General features: G+C 41.5%; 1 protein-coding gene across 2 annotated transcripts in view; it reads left to right on the top strand.

Moving 5' to 3' along the window:
- The first annotated feature begins 463 nt into the window (after nucleotides 1–463).
- adam17b (ADAM metallopeptidase domain 17b) overlaps nucleotides 464–26256 on the top strand; it is a 68611-nt gene continuing 42818 nt past the window's right edge. Inside the window, exons 1-5 of one of the 2 annotated variants that reach the window (XM_055635294.1) lie at nucleotides 464–719; nucleotides 15402–15534; nucleotides 16566–16699; nucleotides 23550–23638; nucleotides 24666–24852. In XM_055635294.1, coding sequence (XP_055491269.1) covers nucleotides 599–719; nucleotides 15402–15534; nucleotides 16566–16699; nucleotides 23550–23638; nucleotides 24666–24852 — 664 coding nt within the window. In that variant the 5' untranslated portion in view covers nucleotides 464–598. The remainder of the gene's footprint in view (nucleotides 720–15401; nucleotides 15535–16565; nucleotides 16700–23549; nucleotides 23639–24665; nucleotides 24853–26256) is intronic. The other variant, XM_055635295.1, reaches the window with a different exon arrangement.

Here is a 26256-nt window from a genome sequence, read left to right as displayed (position 1 = left end):
TCTGCCCCCGCCCTAGTCGCTGTACTAACTTCACAGTTGTCCTGCCCATTATAGGTGAAAACGAGTTTTACAGCTAATGAATTTTACCAGGCCAACTGTGAAGCTAGTACAGCGACTAGGGCGGGGGACAGAGGGAGAGGATGCAGGGGTTACTTGAAAGTTAGGGAAATCGATATTCTGCTGAGTTACACAATAGGTGCAGGAGGAGGCCGTTCGGCCCTTCGAGGTACCACCGCCATTCAATGTGATCAGCCCGTTCCTGCCTTCACTTCACCCCGTTGTACGCTGCCCCAGCGAAACATGTGGTGCTGTCCCTCCAATTTGCAAAGATCCTTTTACCAGGAGAACGCCCTCGTCGGGGAGAGGCCCTGCCCAAAGATACTGGAGGAGCCCTGCCCTCCTCCCAAGCACCAGGAGCACTTCCGGGCTGGGCTGGGCCGGGCCGGGCTGGAGGCACCGAACTGTGTCCGGGGTAGGCGTGGGCCGGCAGCAGCGACAGCCGAGTGTGTGTGTGGGTGTGTGGGGGCTGCTGTGGGTTAGGGGCAGGCGGCCTGTGACTCGGCGGCGATCCCCGTCCCCGTCCCCTCCAGTCCCGGCCATGATCACCATGGCGGCCTCGGCCGTGGCGCTGCTGGCGCTGCTGTCGCTGCTACTCTGCTGTCGACGAGGAGAGGCAGTCGGGGCCCAGTCGGAGGGCGAGGGGCGCGGCCGACAGTCCGGTAAGAGGAGGTGGAGGAACGGCTCCGGGACGGGAACCCTCTTCACAGGGGGGGTCATTGCGGGAAATAGAAGGAACTGCAGTGTTGGGTGGCCGAGTGCGAGTAAACAAGGCGATTTCATCCTGCAGTGGACACTCAGGGAGAGCACTGATACCATCCACCCCCTCCCCAAACACGAAACAAAGTGTGTGTTGTTGCCAACGTAATGTACTTGTATACAGATGAGAATGAAAGGTGTATATAATAGGGGTAGAAGACAGAGTTGTGAGATGTTATGGGGTTTGTGATACCTTGCCTCCCGACCATGCAAAATTAAACAACTACAAGGTCAGGAGGAAATCTGCTTGATCATCCCACTTGAATGGTTTCAAACTGAAATACAAGTCAATGTATACAGGTGTGACCTAAAACTTAAAAGTGAATCATCCACCCTACCGCATAAAGTTGAAGTGGGATGTCTAAAGAAATTCATATGCCCCAAGACATGGATAGGATGAATGCACTCAGTCTTTTCCCCAGGGCTATAGAATCAAGAATTAAAAGAGAAAGAGAATAGGAACACGGGCAACTTTTTTCACACAGAGGGTGATATGTACATGGAACAAGCTGCCAGAAAATGTGGTTGAGGCAGGTGCAATAGCAACATTTAAAAGACACGTGGAAAGGTGCATAAAGAGGAAAGTTTTAGGATAGTGCCAAAAGCGGACAAATAGAATTAATATAGGTGGGCATTTTGGTTGTCGTGGACGTTGGGCCAACAGGCCTGTTTCACTGCTGTATGATTCTGAGTTTATGTGCAATTCAGCAAAACCTTGGATTAAGGATCTGCATGGTAGGTTATTCTGGAAGATCCAGAGAGAGTTAGCTAATTGGATACACAATTGGTTGATGATGGGAGGCAAAGAGGGAGGGTGTAGAGTTGGTTTTCAGATTGGAGGCCCATAACCTAAGGTGTGCCTGAGGTCTGGGTCCATTCTTCATTTATATCAATGATTTGGATGAGACGGCACTGAAATAGTACATCGTGAAGAAGGTTGCCAAGAATTGCAGTGAGATCTTGATTAGCTGAGGAAGTGGATTGAGGAATGGCAAATGAAATTCATTTGGTGTCAGTGTGAGGGGTTGGGACGTCAATTTCACATTTCATATTCACAGTAGGAATTTCACATTTAACGTTTGGGCTCTGGTGCGTGTTTGGTGTAGAGGGACATTAGGACAAGTACATAATCCCCTGAGAGTTGCATAGTAGGTAGAAAGGGTGACGAAGAAGGCTTCTGGCACACTGTACTTTATATTAGTCAGTGCATTGAGTATAGAAGTTGAGACATTATGCTGCAGTTGTATAAGATATTGGTGGACCTACGACTGCACAACTGTACATGGTACTAACGCCATCATCAAGTATGCAGATGATACAACGGTGATTGGCCTCATCAGCAACAACGATGAGTCGGCCTATAGGGAGGAGGCCCAGCTCCTAGCAGCATGGTGCGCTGACAACAACCTGGCCCTTAACTCCAAGAAGACCAAGGAGCTCATTGTAGACTTCAGAAAGTCTAGGGGTGGCACGCATACCCCCATCCACATTAACGGGACGGAGGTGGAACATGTTTCCAGTTTCAGGTTTCTGGGGGTCAACATCTCCGATGACCTCTCTTGGACCCACAACACCTCAACTCTGGTCAAGAAGGCTCACCAGCGTCTCTTCTTCCTGAGGAGACTGAAGAAGGTCCACCTGTCTCCTCAGATTCTGGTGAACTTCTACCGCTGCACCATCGAGAGCATCCTTACCAATTGTATCACAGTATGGTATGGCAACTGCTCTGTCTCTGACCGGAAAGCACTGCAGAGGGTGGTGAAAATTGCCCAACGCATCACCGGTTCCTCGCTCTCCTCCATTGAGTCTGTCCAAAGCAAGCGATGTCTGCGAAGGGCACTCAGCATCGCCAAGGACTGCTATCACCCCAACCATGGACTGTTTACCCTCCTACCATCCGGGAGGCGCTACAGGTCTCTCCTTTGCCAGACTAGCAGGTCCAGGAACAGCTTCTTTCCTGCGGCTGTTACATTACTCAACACTGTATCTCGGTGATTGCCAACCACCCCACCCCCCCCCCCCCCCCCCCCCCCCCCGGACACTCCTTCCACCCACCGGAAAAATATAATAAATAAATAACACTACTATGACTGTATGCACATAAATATTTATTTATTGCTCATATTCTATGTCGCTCTTCTAGAGAGATGCTAACTGCATTTTGTTGTCTCTGTACTGTACACTGCACAATGACAATAAAATTTGAATGTGAATCTGGTGGAGTATTATGTTCAGTTTTCGTCAAACAGCTTTTGGAAAGATGCCATTAAGCTGGAATGAGTGCAGAAAATAATCACAAGCAATCGGGAGGCTGAGTTGTAGGGAGAGGCTTGGCAGGCTGTGACTCTATTCCTCGGAGTTTAGAAGAATGAGGCAAATGCACCGTTTTTCCTCCCATGGTTGGGGAATCAAGCTCATGAGGGCAAATGCTTAAGGTGTGAGTGGAAAGATTTAAGAGGAACCTGAGGGACAACCTATTGACATGCTAGGTGGTACGTATATGCCACGAACTGCCAGAGGATGTAATTGAGATAGGTTCAACAACAACATCAGACGCACATGGGTCTTCCTATTCTGGTTTCTGGGATACGCTGAAGATAATTGCTGCATTATTGGAATCATCTATTACAGATTTATTTCATTTTTTAATGTTTATTCTTGCTACCTCTTTACATTTATTACTTTGGGACATTTCTAGTCCACTATATATTTGCAACTGAATTGGGTAAAATATACTAGTATAATGTGAAAGTTTTAGTTTGTCATGTGCATTTAAACAATGCTGTTTAAACAGACTAAAGCTGTTGTCTTCAAATATCATCTCAACTGTGTCCCCTTCAGATGCCGTATTCTTCCAGTCTGTTGTTTTAGAACAGAACACTACAGCACAGGAATGGGCCCTTTGGCCTCCAACGTCTGTGCCGAACGTGATGCCAATTTAGGAGTCTAGAACCAGGGGCCACAGCTTAAGAATAAGGGGTAAGCCATTTAGAACGGAGACGAGAAAACACTTCTTCACACAGAGAGTTGTGAGTCTGTTGAATTCTCTGCCTCAGAGGGCGGTGGAGGCAGGTTCTCTGAATACTTTCAAGAGAGAGCTAGATATGGTTCTTAAAGATAGAGGAGTCAGGGGATATGGGGGGAAGGCAGGAACGGAGTACTGATTAGGGATGATCAGTCATGATCACATTGAATGGCTGTGCTGGCTCAAAGGGCCGAATGGTCTACTCTTGCACCTATTGTCTATTGTCTAAACTAATCTCATTTGACTGTACATGATCAATATACTTATATTCCTGCATCTACATGTCACTCTAAAAGCTTCTTAAATGCCACCTTTTAAAAATTATTTGGGAAATTTAGCTTTTGTGTGTCTTTGGTCAGAATATATTGCCGCGGCTTTCTCTGAGGTTTCAGAATTGTGTACTTGTCTAAAATGTTATGTTTTCCAATGTTTGTTCGCTTTTCCAATTGGGCCCTGCTACAAAATCACGTTTACTTGTGTAGTTTGATTTGATTCTGTGCCTGTTGGAATTTGTAAAAATCTAATTGTGGATTCCACAAATAAGGTGATGTGATTAAATTTTCTTGAAGTTTTTAAAGTTGATGGAATTATACTCTCACATGTTGATTTGTGAGTTTGAAGTTTAGACCCAGCGCGAAGAAGAACCAGCCAGCAATGACACTTCAAAATCAGAATGGTGTATAATTTTGACAGAAATCTGCAGGAAGTGATGTTCCACATACGTGCTGCTTTGATACTTGGTGGTAGATGTTGCAGGTTTAGGTCAAGTTATTGTTATCTAAGTTAATATGTTTGGTGCATTTTATGGATGGTGCACACTGTAGAAACTGGAAGGAATAAATATTCATGCGTGTCATGATAAAGTCCAACTTTCTTCTTTCCCCCCCCCCCTCTCTCCCTGCAGCAACTGGCTGTTGAAATGCTCCAGTGTATTTGACAGAATAAAGTTGGACTTTATCATGAATGCGTTTTTATTTATTGAGCCACCAATAAACAATAGAGATGAGGATTCAGATGAGGAGACTTTGACTGGAAGATGAGTAGAGTAAGTGACAAAGGGCAGTTGTGAAAGGGTGTCAAATAGCGAGCGGAGAGGAAGAGTGAAATGTAAGGATGGAAGGAAGGATATGAGATGAAGGGGACACGGGGAGGGGAAGGTGGGGGAGGGGGAAGATAAAAAGGAAATGGGGAATTTGAGTGAATGGTGGATGGAGAATGAGTGTATAATGGAAGGGAGAGGAAGAGGGTGTTTAGAGAGATGGTGGGAGAGCTGGGAAGTATCGGAAAGGAGTAGGAGTATTTGCGTTGGAGAATTTGTTTGATACCATTTGTAAGCTATCCAAGCAGAATATAAGGTGCTGTTCCTCCAGTGTGCATGCGGCCTCAATTTGGCAATGGAGGAGGCCAAGGACCGAGAGGTTGATATGGGACAGGGAGTTAAAATAGTTAGCATCTGGGAGATTTGGCAGCCAGTGCATGTGTTTAGCGAACCAGTCACCTAATGAACACATGGTCTTCCCAATATAAAGGAAGCCACGTAGGGAGTACAGAGGTACATGTGAAACACTGCCTCACCTGTAGAGTTCTGGAAGGCTCCTGGGGTCCCTGGATGGAACTGAGGAAGGAGATATGGATGGAGATGTTACATTTCCAGCAGTTGCAAGGGAAAGTACCTGGTGGTGGGGCTGGTTGGCTGGGAAGGATGAGCGAACCAAGTAGTTGTGGTGGGAGTGGTCTCAACAGAAATCGCAAATGGATGGGAATAGGAAAATGTGACAAGGTGCGATCATGTTTGAAGGTGGCGGAAATATTGGAGAATGATGTGTTGCATTCTGGAGACTGGTGGGGTTATATCAGGTTTTTGATAGGAATGGTCAAAATGTTTTTTTATTTTTGGTTATTTTTTTGCCCTTATTTTTTGGAAGTTTATGTTTATGATATGCAAGTTTAGCTGTTATTATTCCACGCACTTGAAGAGAACATTTAGTTTTTCTCTGCTTGAGAAATATTTTGCAAGGCAAAAAGTTTGAAATGTACTCATTACCAAATCCAGGCCATTTTTCCAGTTGAAACGGATGCATTTTTAAAGCTCGACTCTGGCCACCTGCTTTTATTTTTTTGATTAATATAGTTGTTGAGATGAATTGTACTGTTGTCATCCAATTGCAAATGTAGCAAAGATCTGCTAGATTATTTAAAAGCATTGAGCATAGTTAACTGATTATATGAGAAGGAAACAACTATATAGATGGGTAAAACTATAAATAGCGCATAGTTAGAAAGAAACAGCAAGGTTTTAAAGAAGCCTTAAGAAGCATTAAGGGAGAATAAAAGATGAACGAGAAATGAGGAAAGGACGTGTTGAAATAGGAAGAAACTGGAATATCTGGAGGAATCACACATAGGACAAACATACAAACACTAAACAGACAGCTCCAGAGATCAGGATTAACCCTGACGCATTGTCACTTTACACGTATCCTCAACTTTTATCTTGTCTATTTTTACAGTTTTTAATCTTTATATTTGCTTTTAAGATCGATACACACTGTGTGTGCTCGCAGAAATCTGTGTTGTATGTGCTTATCAGTACATTGTCCTGTCTGTATGTTGAGCCACGTCAAAGAAGATTTTCTGTTACAACAGACAATAAAGTTTTCTGAATCTGAATTGCATGTTGTTGGCAATGTGAGACAGTAACCTTTGTAGTTGTGCTATTGCCGCTCACATATTGCACATTGAAGCCATAACACACCAATGGCGGATGGGCGACACAATGGCCCAGTGGTAAGGTTACTGCCTTATAGTAACAGAGACCCAGGTTCAATTCTCAACTGCGGGTGCTGTCTGTATGGAGTTTGTACATTCCCCCTGTGACGCATGGGTTTTCTCCGGGGGCTCCAGTCTCCTACCACACTCCAAAGACGTATAGGGTCGTAGGTTCATTGGCTTTGATGAAATTGTTAAATTGTCCCCAGTGTGTAGGATAGTTTCAGTGTATGGGGTGATCACTGGTCGGCGCAGACTCGGTGGGCTGAAGGGCCTGTTTTCACGCTGTCGCTCTAAAGCCTAAAGTGCAGATTATTGACAAGTGAAACAAATGGGTGTTAAAGATTCTTATTAGGTTGTGGTTGTGCTTATACAGGTGGGGTCAGTATTTCATTAAAAAATGAATGTTGAAAATTGCACAATGGATTATGAGAGGAGGAGAAAGTGGTGAGAGTGGCACCAGGAGGTGAACTACCTATCATTGAGTAGTCCCCGGCAGCTTCTGCCTTTTTTTTTGGGTGGCCATACTGTTGATATGGATGACACAGTTAAATTCACAGTAACAGAGTGTTGGCCAAATGTAGTGCTATGAAAAGCCAAAGTAAGGATTTTTTTTTTGGGCATTTATAATCTCTCACAGAAGTGGCAGGCTGTGTTCCTTTCACATCCCTGCTGAATCCTTGTTTTTTATCCAACTCTTGGTAACTCCTGCACATTATCATTTCAATGTCCAATTATTTGCAAATGTCTTTATTAAATTTCATCCATTATTATTTTGTCCATTCACATTTTCTCCGCCTCATTTTATGACTTTGTGATTGCATAATTAATTGTGCATTAAATGGGGATTTGGCCAATAAATTGAATTTGGATCCAAGTGATACAGTGAAAAAAAAAATATCGTGCCAGCACATTAGTATTTAATAATTATTATTCAATGGCTATTTTATTCACTCAGAGGTTATTTCATTTGCTAGCAGATTAATTGTGGTGATTCGTAAGATCACGCTGTAGGTTTCAACGACCCGTGCAGTTATGTTTCGAAGCTCTCCTTCAGAAAATTTGACTCTTTGTAGAAGTGCATTAACTGCAACTAAAATACATCTGCTTTTAAATAATAATACATGATATTTAGTTAATCCATCTAATTCTGGACCACAAATCATTACATACTCTGTATAATACACTCATATTGCCAGGGCAGGCCTTAGGAGGTGCGGGGCCCAATTGGGAAAATTTTTCGTAGAAATATAAATAAATAATTATAAATGAGTCACGTGTCGTGAGTAACATGACAATTCGGGGGAGAGTTCCTTTCACAGCGTGTGGGGAGTCTAGCCAGGGATAAAGTTGCGGGAGCGTTGAGAAGGAGGGGGTCGGGTTCATGCCAGTAACACTCACTCACCGCTGCCGCAGCGATCTGGGCGCGGAGCCACCGCATTGTGGCCGGGGAGGGAAGCAGCTCGTGTGGCTACGAGCGGCCTCCATCACTGGACAGCGGAACCGACTACCATCTCAGCGTCTTCTGCTGGCCAGCTCACCTCTGGCAGTGCTCTCCGTCTGAACAGTGAGGGGACCAGCTCAAGAGCAAAGATCATAGAGCGGAGTGGGTCAGCGGGTGATGGATAACATCACAGCGGGCGGTGGAGCTTAATCCTGTGTCAGCGCAAACAATGGATCAATTGAGGTTACTCGCCCCGACATATGGAGTAAGCTCCACCGCCCATTGACCCGCTCTTGAGCTGGATGATCCCCGGCCGACCCCCTCCATCTCAACGCTCCTGCCCTCCCCGCAACTTTACCCCTGGACCGACTACCCACCCCCTGTCAAAGCAACCCCCCCCTCCCCCCCCCCCCCCACCCCCACCCCCCAGCCGCTTCCCACTTTACAGACGCTTCTCGTCAGCTGCTAGCAATGAGGGATAGACTTGGCTATATCTCAGTACAGCAACATCGTTCTTGATCTTGCTGTACTGAGTGATAACGAAGACTATCTTTCTTTGCTAATAACCTAACCTTCGGCCTCCAAGATGCAGGTACATTTTCTAGCAATGTTACAAAATTTTGAGATTTTAAAAATCAAGTCTGCAATATATCCCATCAGATAAAGCATAAAAAGAAATTTAATTTGACACCTAATTGACTTTCATATCACATACATTCAATGTGATCATGGCTGATCATCCCCAATCAGTACCCCGTTCCTGCCTTCTCCCCATATCCCCTGACTCCGCTAATTTTAAGAGCCCTATCTAGCTCTCTCTTGAAAGCTTCCAGAGAACCTGCCTCCTCCGCCCTCTGAGGCAGAGCATTCCACAGACTCGCCACTCTCTGAGAAAAAGTGTTTCCTCGTCTCTGTCCTAAATGGCTTACTCCTTATTCTTAAACTGTGGACCCTGGTTCTGGACTCACCCAACATCGGGAACATGTTTCCTGCCTCTAGCGTGTCCAAGCCCTTAACAATCTTATATGTTTCAATGAGATCCCCTCTCATCGTTCTAAACTCCAGGGTGTATAAGCCCAGATGCTCCATTCACTCAGCATATGACAGTCCCGCCATCCCGTAATTAACCTTGTAAACCTACGCTGCACTCCCTCAATAGCAAGAATGTCCTTCCTCAAATTAAGGGACCAAAACTGCACACAATACTCCAGGTGCGGTCTCACTAGAACTCTGTACAACTGCAGAAGGACCTCTTTGCTCCTATATTCGATTCCTCTTGTTATAAAGGCCAACATGCCATTTCTTAGCGCTAATGGCAGGTACTTGGGAAACGTGGTAACTCGTGAAGATTTTTCAACATGTTGAAAAATGTCCACGAGTAAAATATACTCAGGATGTAAAAATTTGATACTTTTTAACACGTAGTCATACCGTAGTAGCTCGTGAGTTTGCCGTAGTAGGACCTGGTCTCCTATATCACTATTGTATGGTCATGATGGAAATAAGAATACTCTGTATATTCATTACCTTTGAATTGTAGTTTTATGTAATCCTCCCATAATTTCTGAGTTCCATTTCACAATATCTATCAGACATACAGAATGTTGCAAGGGAATATCTTGCCCAAACTCCGTTGTATCTTTCTATCTCAATAAATATCACAAAATATGCCATTGTTTCAGCCACATTATGACAAAATACAGAATGTGGGTTATTTGTTATCAGTCACCCCCCATCCCAGAAACAACTGAACTTAAAGAAGAACATTTGTTTTACTAATTTACGAGCATGTACCATACAGAGTCTGTTGATCCATATCCAACAAGCTATTATGATAATTGCATAAAAGGTATTATTGTCTAAGAAATTTGGTGTGGAATGATAATCCATCTCAGTACTCATTTAGGCAAGTCCCAAGCCATAGATACTTTCCCCCCACCCCCCAATCCCCCTCGCCCGATCTTCATTTGCCCGATCATTTACTCAGCTGCTGTAATGTTTCCTTCCTATCAAAATCTCTGTGTAACATCTCTGCCCCTATCTTCCAATTCCCTCCCCCCCCCCCCCCCCCCCCACCACACACAGAAGCGTAACTTGAAACGTTTGCATTTGGAGAAGTTCGATATACGGACCAGGAATGAAAATTAATAGCTATGAATCGATTAACATTGATTTTGAATTAACACGGATATTGAATTATGTGAGGTGAGGTAAGGGAAACTAGTAGAGTAGCTATGGATACTATGAGGTTCAAAGTAAAAGAAGTATTGACACTTTTGAAAAATATAAAAGTGGATAAGTCTCCAGGTCCTGACAGGATATTCCCTAGGACATTGTGTAGAAATAGCCGGTGCTATGACAGAAATATTTCAAATGTCATTAGTAACGGGAATAGTGCCGGAGGATTGGCGTACTGGGCATGTTATTCCATTGTTTAAAAAGGGTTCTAAGAGTCAACCTAGCAATTATAGACCTGTTAGTTTGACTTCAGTGGTGGGCAAATCAATGGAAAAGATACTTAGAGATATAATATATAAGCAACTGGATAAACAGGGTCTGATTAGGAACAGTCAACATGGATTTGTGCCTGGAAGGTCATGTTTGACTAATCTTCTGAATTTTTTGAAGAGGTTACTAGGGGGGATTGACGAGGGTAAAGCAGTGGATGTTGTCTAGATGGACTTTAGTAAGGCCTTTGACACGGTTCCTCATGGAAGGTTGGGGAAGAAGGTTCAACTGTTGGGTATAAATGCAGAATAGCAAGATGGATTCAACAGTGGCTGAATGGGAGAAGCCAGAGGGTAATGGTGGATGGCTGTTTATCGGGTTGGAGGCAGGTGACTAGTGGGGTGCCTCAGGGATCTGTGTTGGGTCCTTTGTTGTTTGTCATGTACAATCAATGATCTGGATGAAGGTGTGGTAAATTGGATTAGTAAGTATGCAGATGATACCAAGATAGGACTGTTGTGGATAATGAAGAGGATTTCCAAAGTCTACAGAGTGATTTAGGCCATTTGGAAAAATGGGCTGAAAGATGGCAGATGGAGTTTAATGCTGATAAATGTGAGGTGCTACACCTGGGCAGGGTTAATCAAAATAGGACGTACATGGTAAATGGTAGGGAATTGAAGAATACAGTTGAAACAGAGGGATCTGGGTATAACCGTGCATAGTTCCTTGAAGGTGGAATCTCATATAGATAGGGTGGTAAAGAAAGCTTTTGGTATGCTAGCCTTTATAAATCAGAGCATTGAGTATAGAAGCTGGGATTAATGTTAAAATTGTACAAGGCATTGGTGAGACCAAATCTGGAGTATGGTGTACAATTTTGGTCGCCCAATTATAGGAAGGATGTCAACAAAATAGAGAGAGTACAGAGGAGATTTACTAGAATGTTGCCTGGGTTTCAACAACTAAGTTACAGAGATAGGTTGAATAAGTTAGGGAATCTTTATTCTCTGGAGCGCAGAAGGTTAAGGGGGGACCTGATAGAGGTCTTTAAAATGATGAGAGGGATAGACAGAGTTGATGTAGACAAGCTTTTCCCTTTGAGAATAGGGAAGATTCAAACAAGAGGACATGACTTCAGAATTAAGGGACAGAAGTTTAGGGGTAATATGGGGGAACTTCTTTACTCAGAGAGTGGTAGCGGTGTGGAATGAGCTTCCAGTGGAAGAGGTGGAGGCAGGTTCGTTGGTATCATTTAAAAATAAATTGGATAGTTATATGGATGAGAAGGGAATGGAGGGTTATGGTATGAGTGCAGGCAGGTGGGACTAAGGGGAAAAAAGTTGTTCGGCACGGACTTGTAGGGCCGAGATGGCCTGTTTCCGTGCTGTAATTGTTATATGGATATATGGTTATATGGTTATAACAGTGAGCTACGAGGTGAGATTGAAACACCTGTCAGAGGGCTAAGAAACAATCCTGAGTTGACGGCATATTGTTTTAAGTGAGCATTTTGCAGCGACCTCACCATATTCTGGTTAAATATTCTTTCCACGGAAATCTCCTATTTCACTTTGAAATTATATTCATTTATAACAGTTTGTAACATCAGTAACCACCAGTTTGTGCGTTTAGTACCGGGTATGCTTGAAACTATTTATTGTAATGTATTGTATATTTAAAAATAATAACTACATCAACCAGGTGTGAAAATTACACTGAATCGAACGACGATTGAAAATGCATGGGAATCGACTAAACGCGATCCTGCTGCGAAATGTTTAAGTCGAAAATTGTATTTTATTACAAAATGGGAATTTGAAGATAGGGAGAGAGATGCTACACAGAGATTTTAAACTCGGGAGAGCTCTTGGGTGAACTCGCACAGTGGGACAGGGCTTGAAGCAGCATCTATGGAGCGAAGGAAATAGCCAACGTTTCGGCCTGGGTCTGAAGAAGGGTTTTGACCCGAAACGTTGCATATTTCCTTCGCTCCATAGAAGTGGGGGGGGGGGGGGGTTCAGGGAGTCAAATAGACTGCGCAATGACAGGGGGGGATCCCAGTGTGAGAGTGAGTCACCACCTGCGTACAGCGTTCCCACATCCATCTTCTCCACCAAGCAAGGCACACCTCCCTTCGCCCTCTCCCCCCTTCCTTCCCTCATCTTCCCCCACTCTCTAAAGAAGGAGGGAGAGGGAGGGGGAGGGAGGTAGGGAGAGGGAGATCTAAAGGGTAACTGGTTTTGGTCTCCAATCATCTCACAAAGGGCAGCCAACAGTGGTGAGGCAGAAGGGAGAACTCTCTCTCCCCCTTTCTCTCTCTCCCTCTATCTCTCTCTCCCTTCTCTCTCCCCCCCTCCCTCTCTCTCTCTCACTCTCTCCTCTCCTCTCCAATTTCCCCTCTCTCTCTCCCTTTCTGTCCCCCTCCCTCTCTCTTCTCTCTCAAATTCCCTCTCTCTCTCCCTCTTCCCCCCCCCCCACTCCTCTACCCCAGCCACGTTTATATCTACAGTTCACTCCACGAGTGTGTGTGTGAGAGCCGAGCAGTTTCTCATTCTGACTCTGCTCCGTGAGCTGCTCGTATTGACAGTAATCGTGTCCAACTATTAACTGAAAACTTGTGGTTTGCATCTGAAAATCCCCCCTCTGTCTCTCCACGGCTCCCCCACACACACACACACACACAGACAGAGACACACACGCAGATAGAGACACACAAACACAGCCACAGAAACACACACACAGACACAGACACACACACACACACACACACACACACACACACACACAGACATACACAGCACACAGAGTCACAGACACACACACACACAGAAACACAGAGACATACACAGACACCGAGTCACAGACACACACACACACACATACAGACAGACACACACACGCATAGACAGACAGACAGAGTTAAATCCCACCCGTACCCCAGCCCAGACATTAACCCCGACACCAATGTTAACACAGACTCAAACCTCCAACCTGGTCTGCTGTTGTACCGGCACCGAACGAGTTAACACAACCCCCAGATCTGTTTATCCACAGATTGTCTCCCTCCCGCAATTATCCGGCCAGTTGTCTTTCGATTCTGCTTCAGGTCTTTTAACTCTATCCCCCCTCCCCGACCAAGAGCGGGCCGGTACGCCGCCAATTTCATACAAATCTGACCCTTTCTCGCCCCCCCTCTCACGCACACACCGCCCGCCTGCCCGCTCCCGGCGTTTAACGTTGAATACTCACGGCTGAGTTCGCTGCGGTGCTGGGGCTTGCTGCCCGGTGGACTCCCACACACCCCCCCCCCATCTCGGCGCACCTGCGACAGCGAGTGACACAATTTAACGCAGTTACTGAGGAATGGGTATCGATATGCATTGATGACCCATTGTTGTTAACTACTGGCTGTTAACTGCTACAGTAGCAGTTAACACATCGTTTATTATTCACAGCGGTTGTTATCCATGTTCGTTTTGTAAAAAAATCTGTATGGCAAATGTTTTTTTTAAATCTTAATTTAACAAAGCGAATTTGTATTTCCATATGAAATACGGAAAATTAACGCGGTGCCCAATTCGGAAAAATTGGTCCAATCGGCCTAGGACCGGCCCTGCATATTGCCATATCTGAGTTACTGTGTGGAGATATGGGGTAACACCTACAAAACCAACCTACAGCCGTTATGCACATTACAAAAAAGAGCAATAAGAATTATGAATAACATTGGATGTCTTGAACATACCAATTTATTATTCTTAAAGTCACATACACTGAAGTTCACCGATCTGGTTAAATTTAAGACTGCGCAAAGCATGTACAAAGCAAGAAATAATTTACTTCCAAGAAATATACAAAAACTGTTTATGGAAAGACAGGGTGGGTATAATTTGAGGGGGAACATAATTAAAAAAAACTCAATGTCAGAACAACTTTTAAAAGTATGTGCCTAGCAATCTGTGGTGTGAATTTGTGGAATGGTCTGGAACAGGAGATAAAACTTAGCACAAGCATAATTCAGTTTAAAAAGATGTACAAAAACACTTGTTTAAAAGGATATTGGGATGAGGATAGGTGATTGTGAGTGGGATATTTGTTATACTGATTGTATTGGGAAGGGTGATTATAGAGTGATGGGTTGTATATATGGCTAAGATACTCTATAGTATATGAGGGGTTTTTCTTTTATTTTTCTTTTTTTCTTTTTTGTATGGCTTTGTAAATATTTGATTAGTGTATAAATGTAAATAATTTGGTGTACATATAGTGACTGGTGTACATATGGTGTACATATAGCTGCTAAATTTGTATAAGATAATTACAAGCAGTTGAATAAGGGGTGAGAATTAATAAGCTTTGGCTTCTTCCTGCTCCTTTTTGGACACATACGATTTCATTTATTTATAGATATTGTTTATGACACTTTATAAATATTCTTGTTTTGTTTGTTGTATGCTGTTTCACACTTGCTTTTTATTCTATTATTCTGTTTGAAATAAATAATAAAATAAAATTTAAAAAAGATTAAAAAAATCCAACTACACCATTAAGAATATACTAACATTTAATTGAGGTTATTTATACGACAGGAATGTATCTCAGAATGTAATATTGGACTGTTAAGTATATCTGCAAATCCCTGTAATGGAAAATAAACTGGAAGAAGGTACCACTGTAAGACAACTCCAAAACAAACAGGCATGGCAATTTAAAAAATGATAACATTAGTACCATTTTTGATGTCTATTAATGTGTTTTTCATTATCCTTTGCAGCATTCTGTATTTCTGTGTTTGATCTCTATAGGTGCTTTGTTCCATTACACTGGATATTTGAGAGTCAACCGAATAATGATCTGAAAGAAAATATTTAAAAATCCTCTACTTTTTTTTAACAGATGTTTTGGATGGATTATTAACTGATTACGACATACTCTCATTGTCGGATATTCATCAGCACACTTTGAGAAAGCGTGATACAGAACCACAGACTCATTTAGAACAATCGGTACAGTTCTCAGCTCTGAATAGGTAAGATTGAATGGATTATTTTGGAGCACAGGTGATTTTGTTCTCAAAATTAGAATTGCAAAGGAATAGTCCAAAAAAGGTTTAATACCATAAGACATATAAAGTTAAAATATTAATGAATAGGCAGGGTATTTTTCTGGATGTTGGAGGCAGAAAGGTGTTGAGATCTCTGCCCACTTAATTCATGCTTATAATATCAGATAGAAATGTACACAGTAGTGAAATGCAATGCAGGAAGCCAGACATTTTCTTCTCTCTGTTTTTTTTCAGCTAAAGCCAATATCATGTTAGTTCAGTTATTCTAACACCAACTATTTCTAATTTAGCACTTAAATTGTTTTTATCTTGATCAAAATTTACTCTCCCACAATAAAAGAGGTGCTTCAACATATCTGGTTTTATTATAAGGTTTTACTCAATTAATGTTGCTCTGTTGAGAGAACCACATTCGATCTGTGCTCTGGTTTAATTTCTAGCTTCATTCTGGATGGGTTGTATCAAACAAGAAAGGTGCTCAGTTGAGATTGTGGCATCTTTGTCGAAACCGGGAACACTGCAAGGGTATAATTCTGCCTGAACAATCTAAGATATTATTTGATAACAGTTACTTGAGACGTCCTTGTGAGAGTATTGGCTGTATTTGTGCATTTTCATCCTGGCCAGGAAAGGAAAATGAAGAAAAATCAGGATCTGGAAAGTAAAAATGAACAAAATAGTTGGGAGTCAGAAATTGCATTTTAATTTCAGAATGAAAAACAAACCTGTGGTTATAATGTTAAAGGCATTATTTGGCCAATTAAGTGGGTGTTCTATTTGAAATTGAATCATAGATTTTATAGAATCTGTGTGATAGGTTGATACATGGGTTGTGCTAATTATGGTGCATTTGGGGAAATGTATGTATTGTATTATAATTACATTGCCTGAATATGTTTGAAGGCAACAGATAAACGTGCATGTAAAGAAAAGAGAGAACTGCTAAATAATTGCTGTCTGATATTTGAAAATACTCTGAACTTCCTGTTTCACAGAAATTTTAACTTGTATTTAACTTCAAACGTGGAGCATTTCTCTGCAACTTTCAAGGCGATAGTGGTGGATGGAGAAGGAAATGAAGAAGAGTATCCTGTGCAATGGGAAAATTTCTTTTCTGGACATGTGATTGGTGAGTATTTATAGCAAAATTGAGTGAATGCAGAAAACTTTAATGAAAGAATTTGAATCAAACATTCATTGAATATGAAAATTATTTTCTGTTGCGGGACAGTTACATTTGAGGTAAATTGTTCATGAATAAGATATATCTTCACTTGAACCCTGTGGATCTCGATTAGACCATGAAGTTTTAAACTCAACCTCAGGAGGAAGTCTTGTCTTTCAGTTGTCATGACTACCAGGGCACTGAACATCTGTGAGCTTTTTATTACTTCCTAAAAGCTTATATATTATTCTAATCTGCAGATGGCAAAATTAGTTCTGCTTGTTATATAAATGCTATTAAAGAAACAGTGGTTACAAATGTTGTGTTTTTCACAGAAAATTATTATTTATTGTATTCATCTATTTTTCTCACCTTTTAATTGCATGAAATTGTCATGGTCAACTTTAAGTTAATTAATAACTGTCCTATATCCAGATGTGGATGACCTTCTAGGTCCTTGATTTAAATAGTGAAAAGAGTGAAGCTGCTGTTTATTGATCGCACCACAGATTATTTCCTTCCTTCACGGTATTGCCACGTTGATCTAGATTAGTTCCAGTTTCTTACTGCTGAATCTCTAACATGTGAACTCTGTGCAAAATCTGCCTCCTTCCACGCCAGTAACATTGTTCAACTTGACTCCATCCTTGTCTCTTCCTTTGTTACCTCCAAGCATAATCTATTCTGGGAGCTGGACTTTTTAATACATTTTTGCCAATAGCACTTAAGTTAATAATATAGATACAAGCAGGAAGTTGCAAAGGGTATTATGCATTAAATGGGTAGGCAGGTTAAATTCAATGGAGAGGTTAAAAAATAGGTTTAATCCTCCAAAGGAATGTAAGATTGGCAGGAATACAAAATTATTGAGGGCTGCACAGTGATATCACTGGTAGAGCTGCTGCCTCACTGTGCCAGAGGCCCGGGTTCCACCCTGACCTCGGATGCAGTCTGTATGGAGATGCACATTCTCCCTGTAAGGGGTTGGACAGGCTAGATGCAAGAAGATTGTTCTCCACCTCCTGTGCATCCCAAAGACGTGCGGGCTTGTAGGTTAATTGGCATCTGTGATATTGCCCCTTGTGTGGAGGGAAAAGTGGGACAACATACAACTAGTGTGATAGAGACACAAATACTTGCATATGCTGGTTTACAAACAAAACAGGAGTAACTCACTGGGTCAGGTTGCATCTTTCAAGGAAATGTGTTGGAAGGAACTTTAGAATTGAGAGATATGGAAGGGTAAAGTGTGAAAACAAAGATAGAAACATAGAAACATAGAAAATAGGTGCAGGAGTAGGCCATTCGGCCCTTCGAACCTGTACCGCCATTCAATATGATCATGGCTGATCATCCAACTCAGTATCCTGTAACTGCCTTCTCTCCATACCCCCTGATCCCTTTAGCCACAAGAACCACATCTAACCCCCTCTTAAATATAGCCAATGAACTGGCCTCAAGTACCTTCTGTGGCAGAGAATTCCAGAGATTCACCACTCTCTGTGTGCAAAATGTTTTTCTCATCTCGGTCCTAAAAGATTTCCCCCTTATCCTTAAACTGTGACCCTTTGTTCTGGACTTCCTCAACATCGGGAACAATCTTCTTGCATCTAGCCTGTCCAACCCCTTAAGAATTTTGTACGTTTCTATAAGATCCCCCCTCAATCTTCTAAATTCTAGCGAGTACAAGCCAAGTCTATCCAGTCTTTCTTCATATGAAAGTCCTGACATCCCAGGAATCAGTCTGGTGAACCTTCTCTGTACTCCCTCTATGGCAAGATCTCTCGTTTTCACGCCTTACTCTTCCATATCTTTCGTTTGCTCCAGTATTTTGTGCCTATCTTGTGCATCTCTGGAGGACATGGATTGGAAATGCTTTGTGTTGGGTCCCTTCTTGAGACCTGAATCTGTGGAGGAATCCTTTCATGGAGAACTATCTCTGCAGGACCTGTTTCTGCGCTGTATCTCTAAATTAAACTAAACATAAATTTGTGTTGCAGCTGCACTGAGCACTGCCTTGACCTCAATCTTGAGTACTGCATTTAGTGTTCGGTACCTCGCCTCAAGAATGATAGATTTAGTTTGAAGGGTTTGGCACGTACATTGATTAGAATCACACCTGGAGTTAAAGGAGTTAAATTGTGAGGACATTTCCTGAATATGTAACTTGTGTATGTAACTCATAGTTGTTAATGAACTTAAAGCTGACCAATAAATATTTTAAATGATGCATGATCAGAGTTTATATTTTCTTATTGTTGGAAAATTAAGTGGTAATATTGAGGTTCAAAATGATCAAAACACATGATGGGATCAAAAGAGAGAAACTATTTTCTCTGCTGGAAACATCTCAAAGTGGTTGGGGTGTGTCGGTTCAAGATGGCAATCTTAAAATTACACCTAGGCTGGTCGGAGTGATGTTTAACATCATGCAAAAAACTGGAGGAAATCAGGAACACTTTTTCATGGGTTGTCAAGGCTGTTTCACTTGAAAATTTCATGACTGCAACTAATATATTTTTAAAAGGTAAAATTTTAAAACTTAAAGTAAGCTGATATATTTTAAAAAGAAGCAAGGAAACTAAATGGATTTAGGATCCATGTGATTTAAGATCAAATTGAGTGGCAGAAACGGCTAAGGAGATGGGTAGGGTGAAGGGGAGAAGGTGGCTGAATAGCAGTATCGCATCCCCATGTGCTGAAATTTCAGTACCCGTTTCTGAACTCTCCGAACCAGCTTGCCACTTTCGAACCTCTCAGCTGCCTGCATTGTGTATTATAGTAGATACCACACATGAATATCACTAATCCTACCCTGTACTGGATTACAATCCCAACACATCCAAATGAGGTCAGCTGTTCTGCTTTCTTGTTGATGTTTCCTTTTTGTTTGATATTAAGGTTAAAAAAAAATCAACTGATAAGGATGTGAGGTTCCCCGTGTCTTTTGTGCCATGAATTTCTTTGATTATTACAAACCTGAGCTCAGCCACCATGTTTTCTGTAAATGCTTACAAAACATCCAGCCTTGAGTCGGGAAGACATGTTGCAGCTGTACAGGACTTTGGTCAGGCTGCATTTAGAATATTTGTGCAGTTCTGGTTGCCCCATTATGGGAAGAGTACAGAGGATATGGAGAGAATGCAGAAGTGGTTTACCAGAATGCTGCCTGGATTAGAACATGTTAGTTATATGGAGCAGTTGGATAACCTTGGATTGTTTTCTCAGGAGCATCAGAAGCTTAGGGCAGACATGTTAGAAGTATGTAAAATTATGAGGAGCATAGATAGAATAGACAGTCGGAACCCTTTTCCAGGGTGGTGGAAATGTCAAGGACTAGAGGGCATAGCTTTAATGTAAGGGTCAAAGTTTAAAGGAGATAGTAGTTTACACACACAGGGCGGTGGGTGCCTGAAAAGCACTGCCAGGATTGGTGGCGAGGCAGATATGGTAGTAGCTTTTAAGAGGCTTTATTATATACGTACATCGGTGTGCAGGGAATGGAACGATCACATGCAATCAGAGATTAGTTTAATTTGTCATAATGTTTGACATGGGCATTGTGTCCAGGGCAGTCTGTACCTGGACTGTACCGTTCTATGTTCATCTCTATTACCTGCCACCTCACAGTTTGCCTCAGCTCAGTTTCTTCCTTAATATCTGACTAATTAGATAAAAAATATGTCTTTCCTAATTTGCTTTGCTGATCTTCATTCTTTTGGGTTGTAAAAATATGCATTTTCATGTATGTTTGTAGGTTCAGCAAATCAAAAGTTCAGACCACAGTTTAGTGCAGATTTTTGAGGTCAAAAGTAGGAAGAAGGTTGAGGTCAAACATGATTACAGCTATTTAGCAAAGTTCAGCATTCAGATAAGAAGTACAGTTTTCTATGTCTGCAACATTCCCTGCTACCAAGCATTCTCTTGCAGAAAAATACTTCCTTGCAGCCAGCACAGCCTCTACCATTTGTAAACTGTATCAAAGTTCATCAAGGCATTTTCGTCCTGTTGTTATCTTTCCCATGTCCGAGTGACCTTTTTCCTCTTCCTTCTGCTTTTCCTGACCACTAGAACCACTTCCTTAAACTTGTCTGCTCTTCCAGCCCTCTTCAACGATTTAAAACGATCTAAGAAGTTCCTCCTGATCGTTCTTGCTTTTTCTAGTCCCTTTCATTATTTCCCTTCCTCCTCACTGTCTTGTTTTTCACTCACAGGCGACTACCCTTCAGAGAGTTCTGAGATATCAATATTATGGGTACAGTTGAAACACAAATTACTGCTGGAATTAATTTTTTGGATTTGTTCAGATATTGAATTAATGTTTCTGATTTCCTGAACTCATTTCATTGGGATGGGGGGGAAGGTAAGTATGCTTTTGATATTTTGTAGTGTGATAAGCTCTCTCAAAGCCTTCTGTGGGTGGATGTAAATGGTGGGGTTGGATTTTTTTTAAAAGGCACATTCAGCGAGTAAGAGGATAAGTATGCATGATTCATTGTGATTGCATTATTCTTGAAGCTTTGCTCATGTGTTCATGAGTGGACACCGAGTCCTCTCTTCAGTGGCAAATTCTTGTAGTCATTAGACAGTTGTCTTCAGGCTTGAAAACCCTGCAAATAATTTTCTCATTCATGCAAGTACTATAAAGCTGAAAATATGAAATACAAACAGTACATGTCCAACAGGCCAAGCGATGGGAAGAAAATATTTTGGTTAATGGAGCAATGTTGCAAAATATTTTATTTTCCCCATGTCTGACCTGTTCAACGCCTGTTCTCTTGGGATTTTGATTTGCTGTACTTTTGAAGCTGAAGAAATTGCAAAATGAGGATAGCAGAAATAATTTGAAATTATTTTTTAATCTAAATTTGATTAGAAAAAGAAAACAAAATTAAAAAGATCATGTTGAAAAATATATTATATAAAGGCAAAAATTGAATATGAAAGTGCATTGTAATTGAAAATGTTGTCTATTCACAGATTAGTGCTCCATTAGTAAGAATGCTATTCTGCTTGGTTGTGATAGTGTTGTCAGCTGGACAGCAACTCAGTGAGACTTAAGAGTTCATGTAATCAGGCAATAACACATATTATGTAAAATTGAAGCAGAACAAAATAATGGGGCATGGACAAAATATTTAGTTTTCTAGCAGTCAAGTATTTCCATATAAATTCAAGAGGTTTTAAATGAGGCATTGCCAAAACATTTTACTTTATGAAGCTATAAAAGAGGCGTCTGGAGATGGCAGTGCCAGTTTTCATCAAGGTAAAATCTGACCTTTGACATGTAACGTTATTACTAGAATTCTCTAGCATCAAGGTTGGGGTTAAGGGTCTCATCATTAAGCCCAAAACTTAATTTGTCCAGTCATGTCACTGCAAGAGAAGGTTAAAGGCTCAGTGTCCTATGGTGAGTAACTCGTTCCTGAACTCACATCTCTCCTCAATTTACAAGGCAGGAGCGTGATGGAATTCTCTCCATTTTCCTGGATAAGAGTAGCTTCAAAAACTCACAAGAAGCCTCACATCATCCAGAACAAAACAGTCCTTTGAAACACTGTAAGCACTTACTCTTTCCTCCATTGGTGCAAAGTGCATAATCTACAGAATGCACTGTCGTTATAAAGGCTACTTTGACAATATCTCCCTAATCCCAACAACTACCACCAAGAAAAACGAGTAGCAGGCGTGCAGGGACATTTTTTCGTGGGGGTCCACCTCGAAGCTCACACGCGTGCTGACTTGGTGTTGTGTTACTGTTTCTTTGCTGCCCTGAGTTACAGATACACCCTAGAAAGCATTTTATCAGGAGGCATCACAGCTTGGTTTGGGAGCAGGACCATAAGAAATTGCAGCGAAATGTGAATGCAGTCCAGGCCATCATACAAACCAACCTCCCTTCTATTGATTCCATTTATACCTCACTCTGCCTTGGCAAGCCCAGCAGCATAAACAAAGACAACTCGCACCATGGCCGCTCCCCTCTTCACCCCTCCCATCAGTCAAAATGTATAGAAGTGTGAAAATGCACACCTTCAGATTCAGGGACAGTTTCTTCCCAGCTGTTAACAGGTAACTGAATCATGCTACCACAACCAGAGAGCAGTACTGAACTACTATCTACCTCTTTGGTGTCCCTCGGACTATTCTTGACCGGACTTTGCTGGCTTTACTTTGCACTAAACGTTATTCCCTTATGTATCTGCACACTGTAAATGGATTGATTGTAATCATGTATTGTCTTTCTGCTGACTGGTTAGCATGCAACCAAAAGCTTTTCACTGCACCTCGGTACACGTGACAATAAACTAAACTAAACTAAACTAAAAAAAAGTCCTCTAACTCCTAATCCGACAACATGGGAGTGTCTTCACGAGCAGGACTGCAGCCATTCAAGAAGGTAACTCATCAGCATCTTCTCAGGGCAAGTTTGGAATAGGTGATAAATGTTTGTCTTGATGTTGGCACTGCTATTTACTGCAAGTGAATATTGATGCCACATAAATGTTCATGGTTTTGTTATGGTTGCCAATTTTTTTTCTGTGATCAGCGAACTTTCACAGTTGCCAAAATAAGTCAAATTTGTAATTAGTATGTGTCCATAACAATGTGATATATTCACAGCATGATAAATAAGAGCAAATGTCAAATTACAGATGTTGTGTTGTGACTCAAATACATTCCTCCACTAACTGTTCAATTAACATTTTTATGCCTTAACTGAAAGTAAAATCATTGTAAAAGTTGAAATGATAATGAACTAGAAATTACATTGAAGAATCAGAATTCTAATTGTACGATTTTTAAACAAAAGGTGAACCAGGTTCAAAAGTCCGTGCTCTTATTGACGAGAAGGAATTTACTGCCAGAATTATTACTGATGAAGGAGAATATAACATAGAGGTATTCGTGCCCTTAATTTACCCTTTTGTTTGGGCAAGGCTTGATAGACGTTCTGCTGCCGGGAGGCTTCCTGTGTGCACTGCTTCTCCTGATGTCTATGGTTTCCATCCCTAACATCATCCTCTCTATGTAATGTGCTAAAACTAATATACACTTAAAGATGAATGCAACAGTCAGAAAACATGGAATATTTATGTGCGTAAACCATAAGTTTACATTAAGTAATTTTATCATCTTAACTGTGCTACTTGTTAGTTGAGATTTAAAAACTAAACCATTTTCTCTTCATGACTCTTGCAATTTCTCCGCTTCAAATGTTTATCTGTTTTTATTTCTCCCTCAGCCACTCCAGAATAGAACATTCCCCCTTCCTACCATCAACTATGATTCCTCCTACCTTTTCTCACCTACTCAGTGATTTAAAAGTTGACATGAATTCTTCAACTAAAAGTAATTATCTCTCTAAAATTTTCCATTTATTTGCATTTAGTGTCCTGGAACATTGTCATGATTATTTTTACACCCACAGTATTGATGGAGTCGATCCATGAAGGTTTTTTCTGGTTCTTTAGCATCCTTCATGTATTGTGCCCACAATGGCAGACAACAATTTGTGTCTCAATGCACTATTTCCAAAGTCAGTAATGCTTTTTGCCTTTTTCATGTTAGTGCTGCAAAATGTTCCCTTCCTGCAGCGTCCTGCTCAGGTACTGGTCTCATCCCCTTCTCCATCCTTTCACCTCTACCTGTGCTCCTGTTCTGTCCTTTCCAGTCTGAAGAAGGGTCTCGACCCGAAACATCACCTATTCCTACTAATCAGAAATGCTGCCTGTTCTGTTGTTACTCCAGCATTTTGAGTCTATCTCCTTTTATCAGTTTGTCATCCCACACTCTTTTACTGTTCTGATTTGTAGATGCAGGTTCTTCTAACTTTACTGTCTTTTTATAATAACCATTAGAATAAACCTATCTAAAATTTTATTGTTTAGATTTTTAATTGTATATTTGTATTTTAAATTATTTCTAGCCCCTATGGAGATATATTGATACTGCCCCAGTTGAAAAATTGTTGGCATACAAATCTGAAAATGTCGTGGAAATTGGACGATTAAAGTCATCCAATGTCTGTGGTTATATAAAGCTGAATGACTCAGAACTTTTGCCAGAAGATGATTATGATGAAGAGGATGATTTTGACATAGATGCCTCCACTGGTAGGTATATGTGAGAAATTGCTGTCTAATTGTGTTAATTTACACTCTCTTTGGCCATTAGTTGTGGCCTCAGGCTCATACCATAGATTTATTGGGGCAGTGTTGGTTTAAGTATAGTATTGACATGCAGCTGTCAAGATGTCAGTGAGGGCTTTATCTCAAAAGCCTTGGACGTGTTTGTCTTATTACTCCAATTTCCATTGAAAATATTTATGCAGAATTTTTAATTTTGTAATTATTAATCTGGTGACTACTCAGTCATGAGTAATTCTGCGTGCTTATTTGATGCATTTTTTCAATCTTAAGCTGGAGGCTAGTTTTTCTTTTTTCGGAGCATAGGTCATTCAAATGTCAGATTGTGTTGCATAAGCTGCTTTATATTTAAAGAATTTAAAATCTTCAACAGATGTTGATTATTATAGTTTCTTGTAGACAGTGTATAAGTGAACTTTTTTGAAATATGCAATGTTCATTTTCAGACCATTTTGTTAGATTACATATCATTTTGTAAATGGAGTTTAGAAATAGATGTCCCAACTGAATAATTAGATCATATCATAAATGTAGAAGGGTTGGTGAGTAAGATTGCTGACGACACCAAAATTGAAGGAGTTGCAAACAGTGAGGAATGCCGTCAGAAGATTCAGGAGGGTATTGATCAGCTGCAGAAATGGGTGGAGAAATGGCAGATGGAATTTAAACCCAGCAAATATAAGATGTTGCACTTTGGGAGGTTCAATTTAAGGAGAGAGTATACGGTTAATGGCAAGACCCTTAACAGCATTGAAGTGCAGAGGGATTTGGGAGTCCAATTTCATAGCTCACGAAAGGTAGCAACAGAAGTAGATGGGGTGGTAAAGAAGGCATTTGGTATGCTTACCTTCATTACCAGGGGCATTTAATATAAGAGTCAGGAAGTCATCTGGCAGCTCTATAGCACTTTGGTTCGGCTGCATTTTGGAGCATTGTGTGCAGTTCTGGTTACCCCAATACAGGAAATATGGAGGCTCATGTCGAGGGTGCAGACGAGGTTTACCAAAATGTTACTTAGTTTAGGGGGTTGCAGCTACCGGGAAAGGTTTGTGGCTGAAACGTACTACAATCCACCATTTTCTCTGGAACGTTAGAGGTTGAGGGGAGACTTGAGAACGTATATAAAATGCAAGGCTTGGATAAGGTCAGAACCTTTTTTCCCCAGGGTGGAAATGTGCAACACTAGAGGACATAGCTTTGAGGGGGGGAAAGTTTAATGGAGATGTGCGGGGCAAGTACTTTACACAGAAGCTGGTGGGGTAATGGAATGCGTTGCCAGGGGAGATGGTGCAGGCAAATACGATAGTGGAGTGTAAGAGGCTTTCGGTGAGGCATATGGAAGTGCAGGTAATAGAGGGATATGGATCATGA

This window comes from Leucoraja erinacea, chromosome 5, assembly GCF_028641065.1.
Source record: "Leucoraja erinacea ecotype New England chromosome 5, Leri_hhj_1, whole genome shotgun sequence".
Lineage (NCBI taxonomy): Eukaryota > Metazoa > Chordata > Chondrichthyes > Rajiformes > Rajidae > Leucoraja > Leucoraja erinaceus.
The sequence above is the reverse complement of the archived record's forward strand: the minus strand, read 5'-3'. Positions and strand labels throughout refer to the sequence as shown.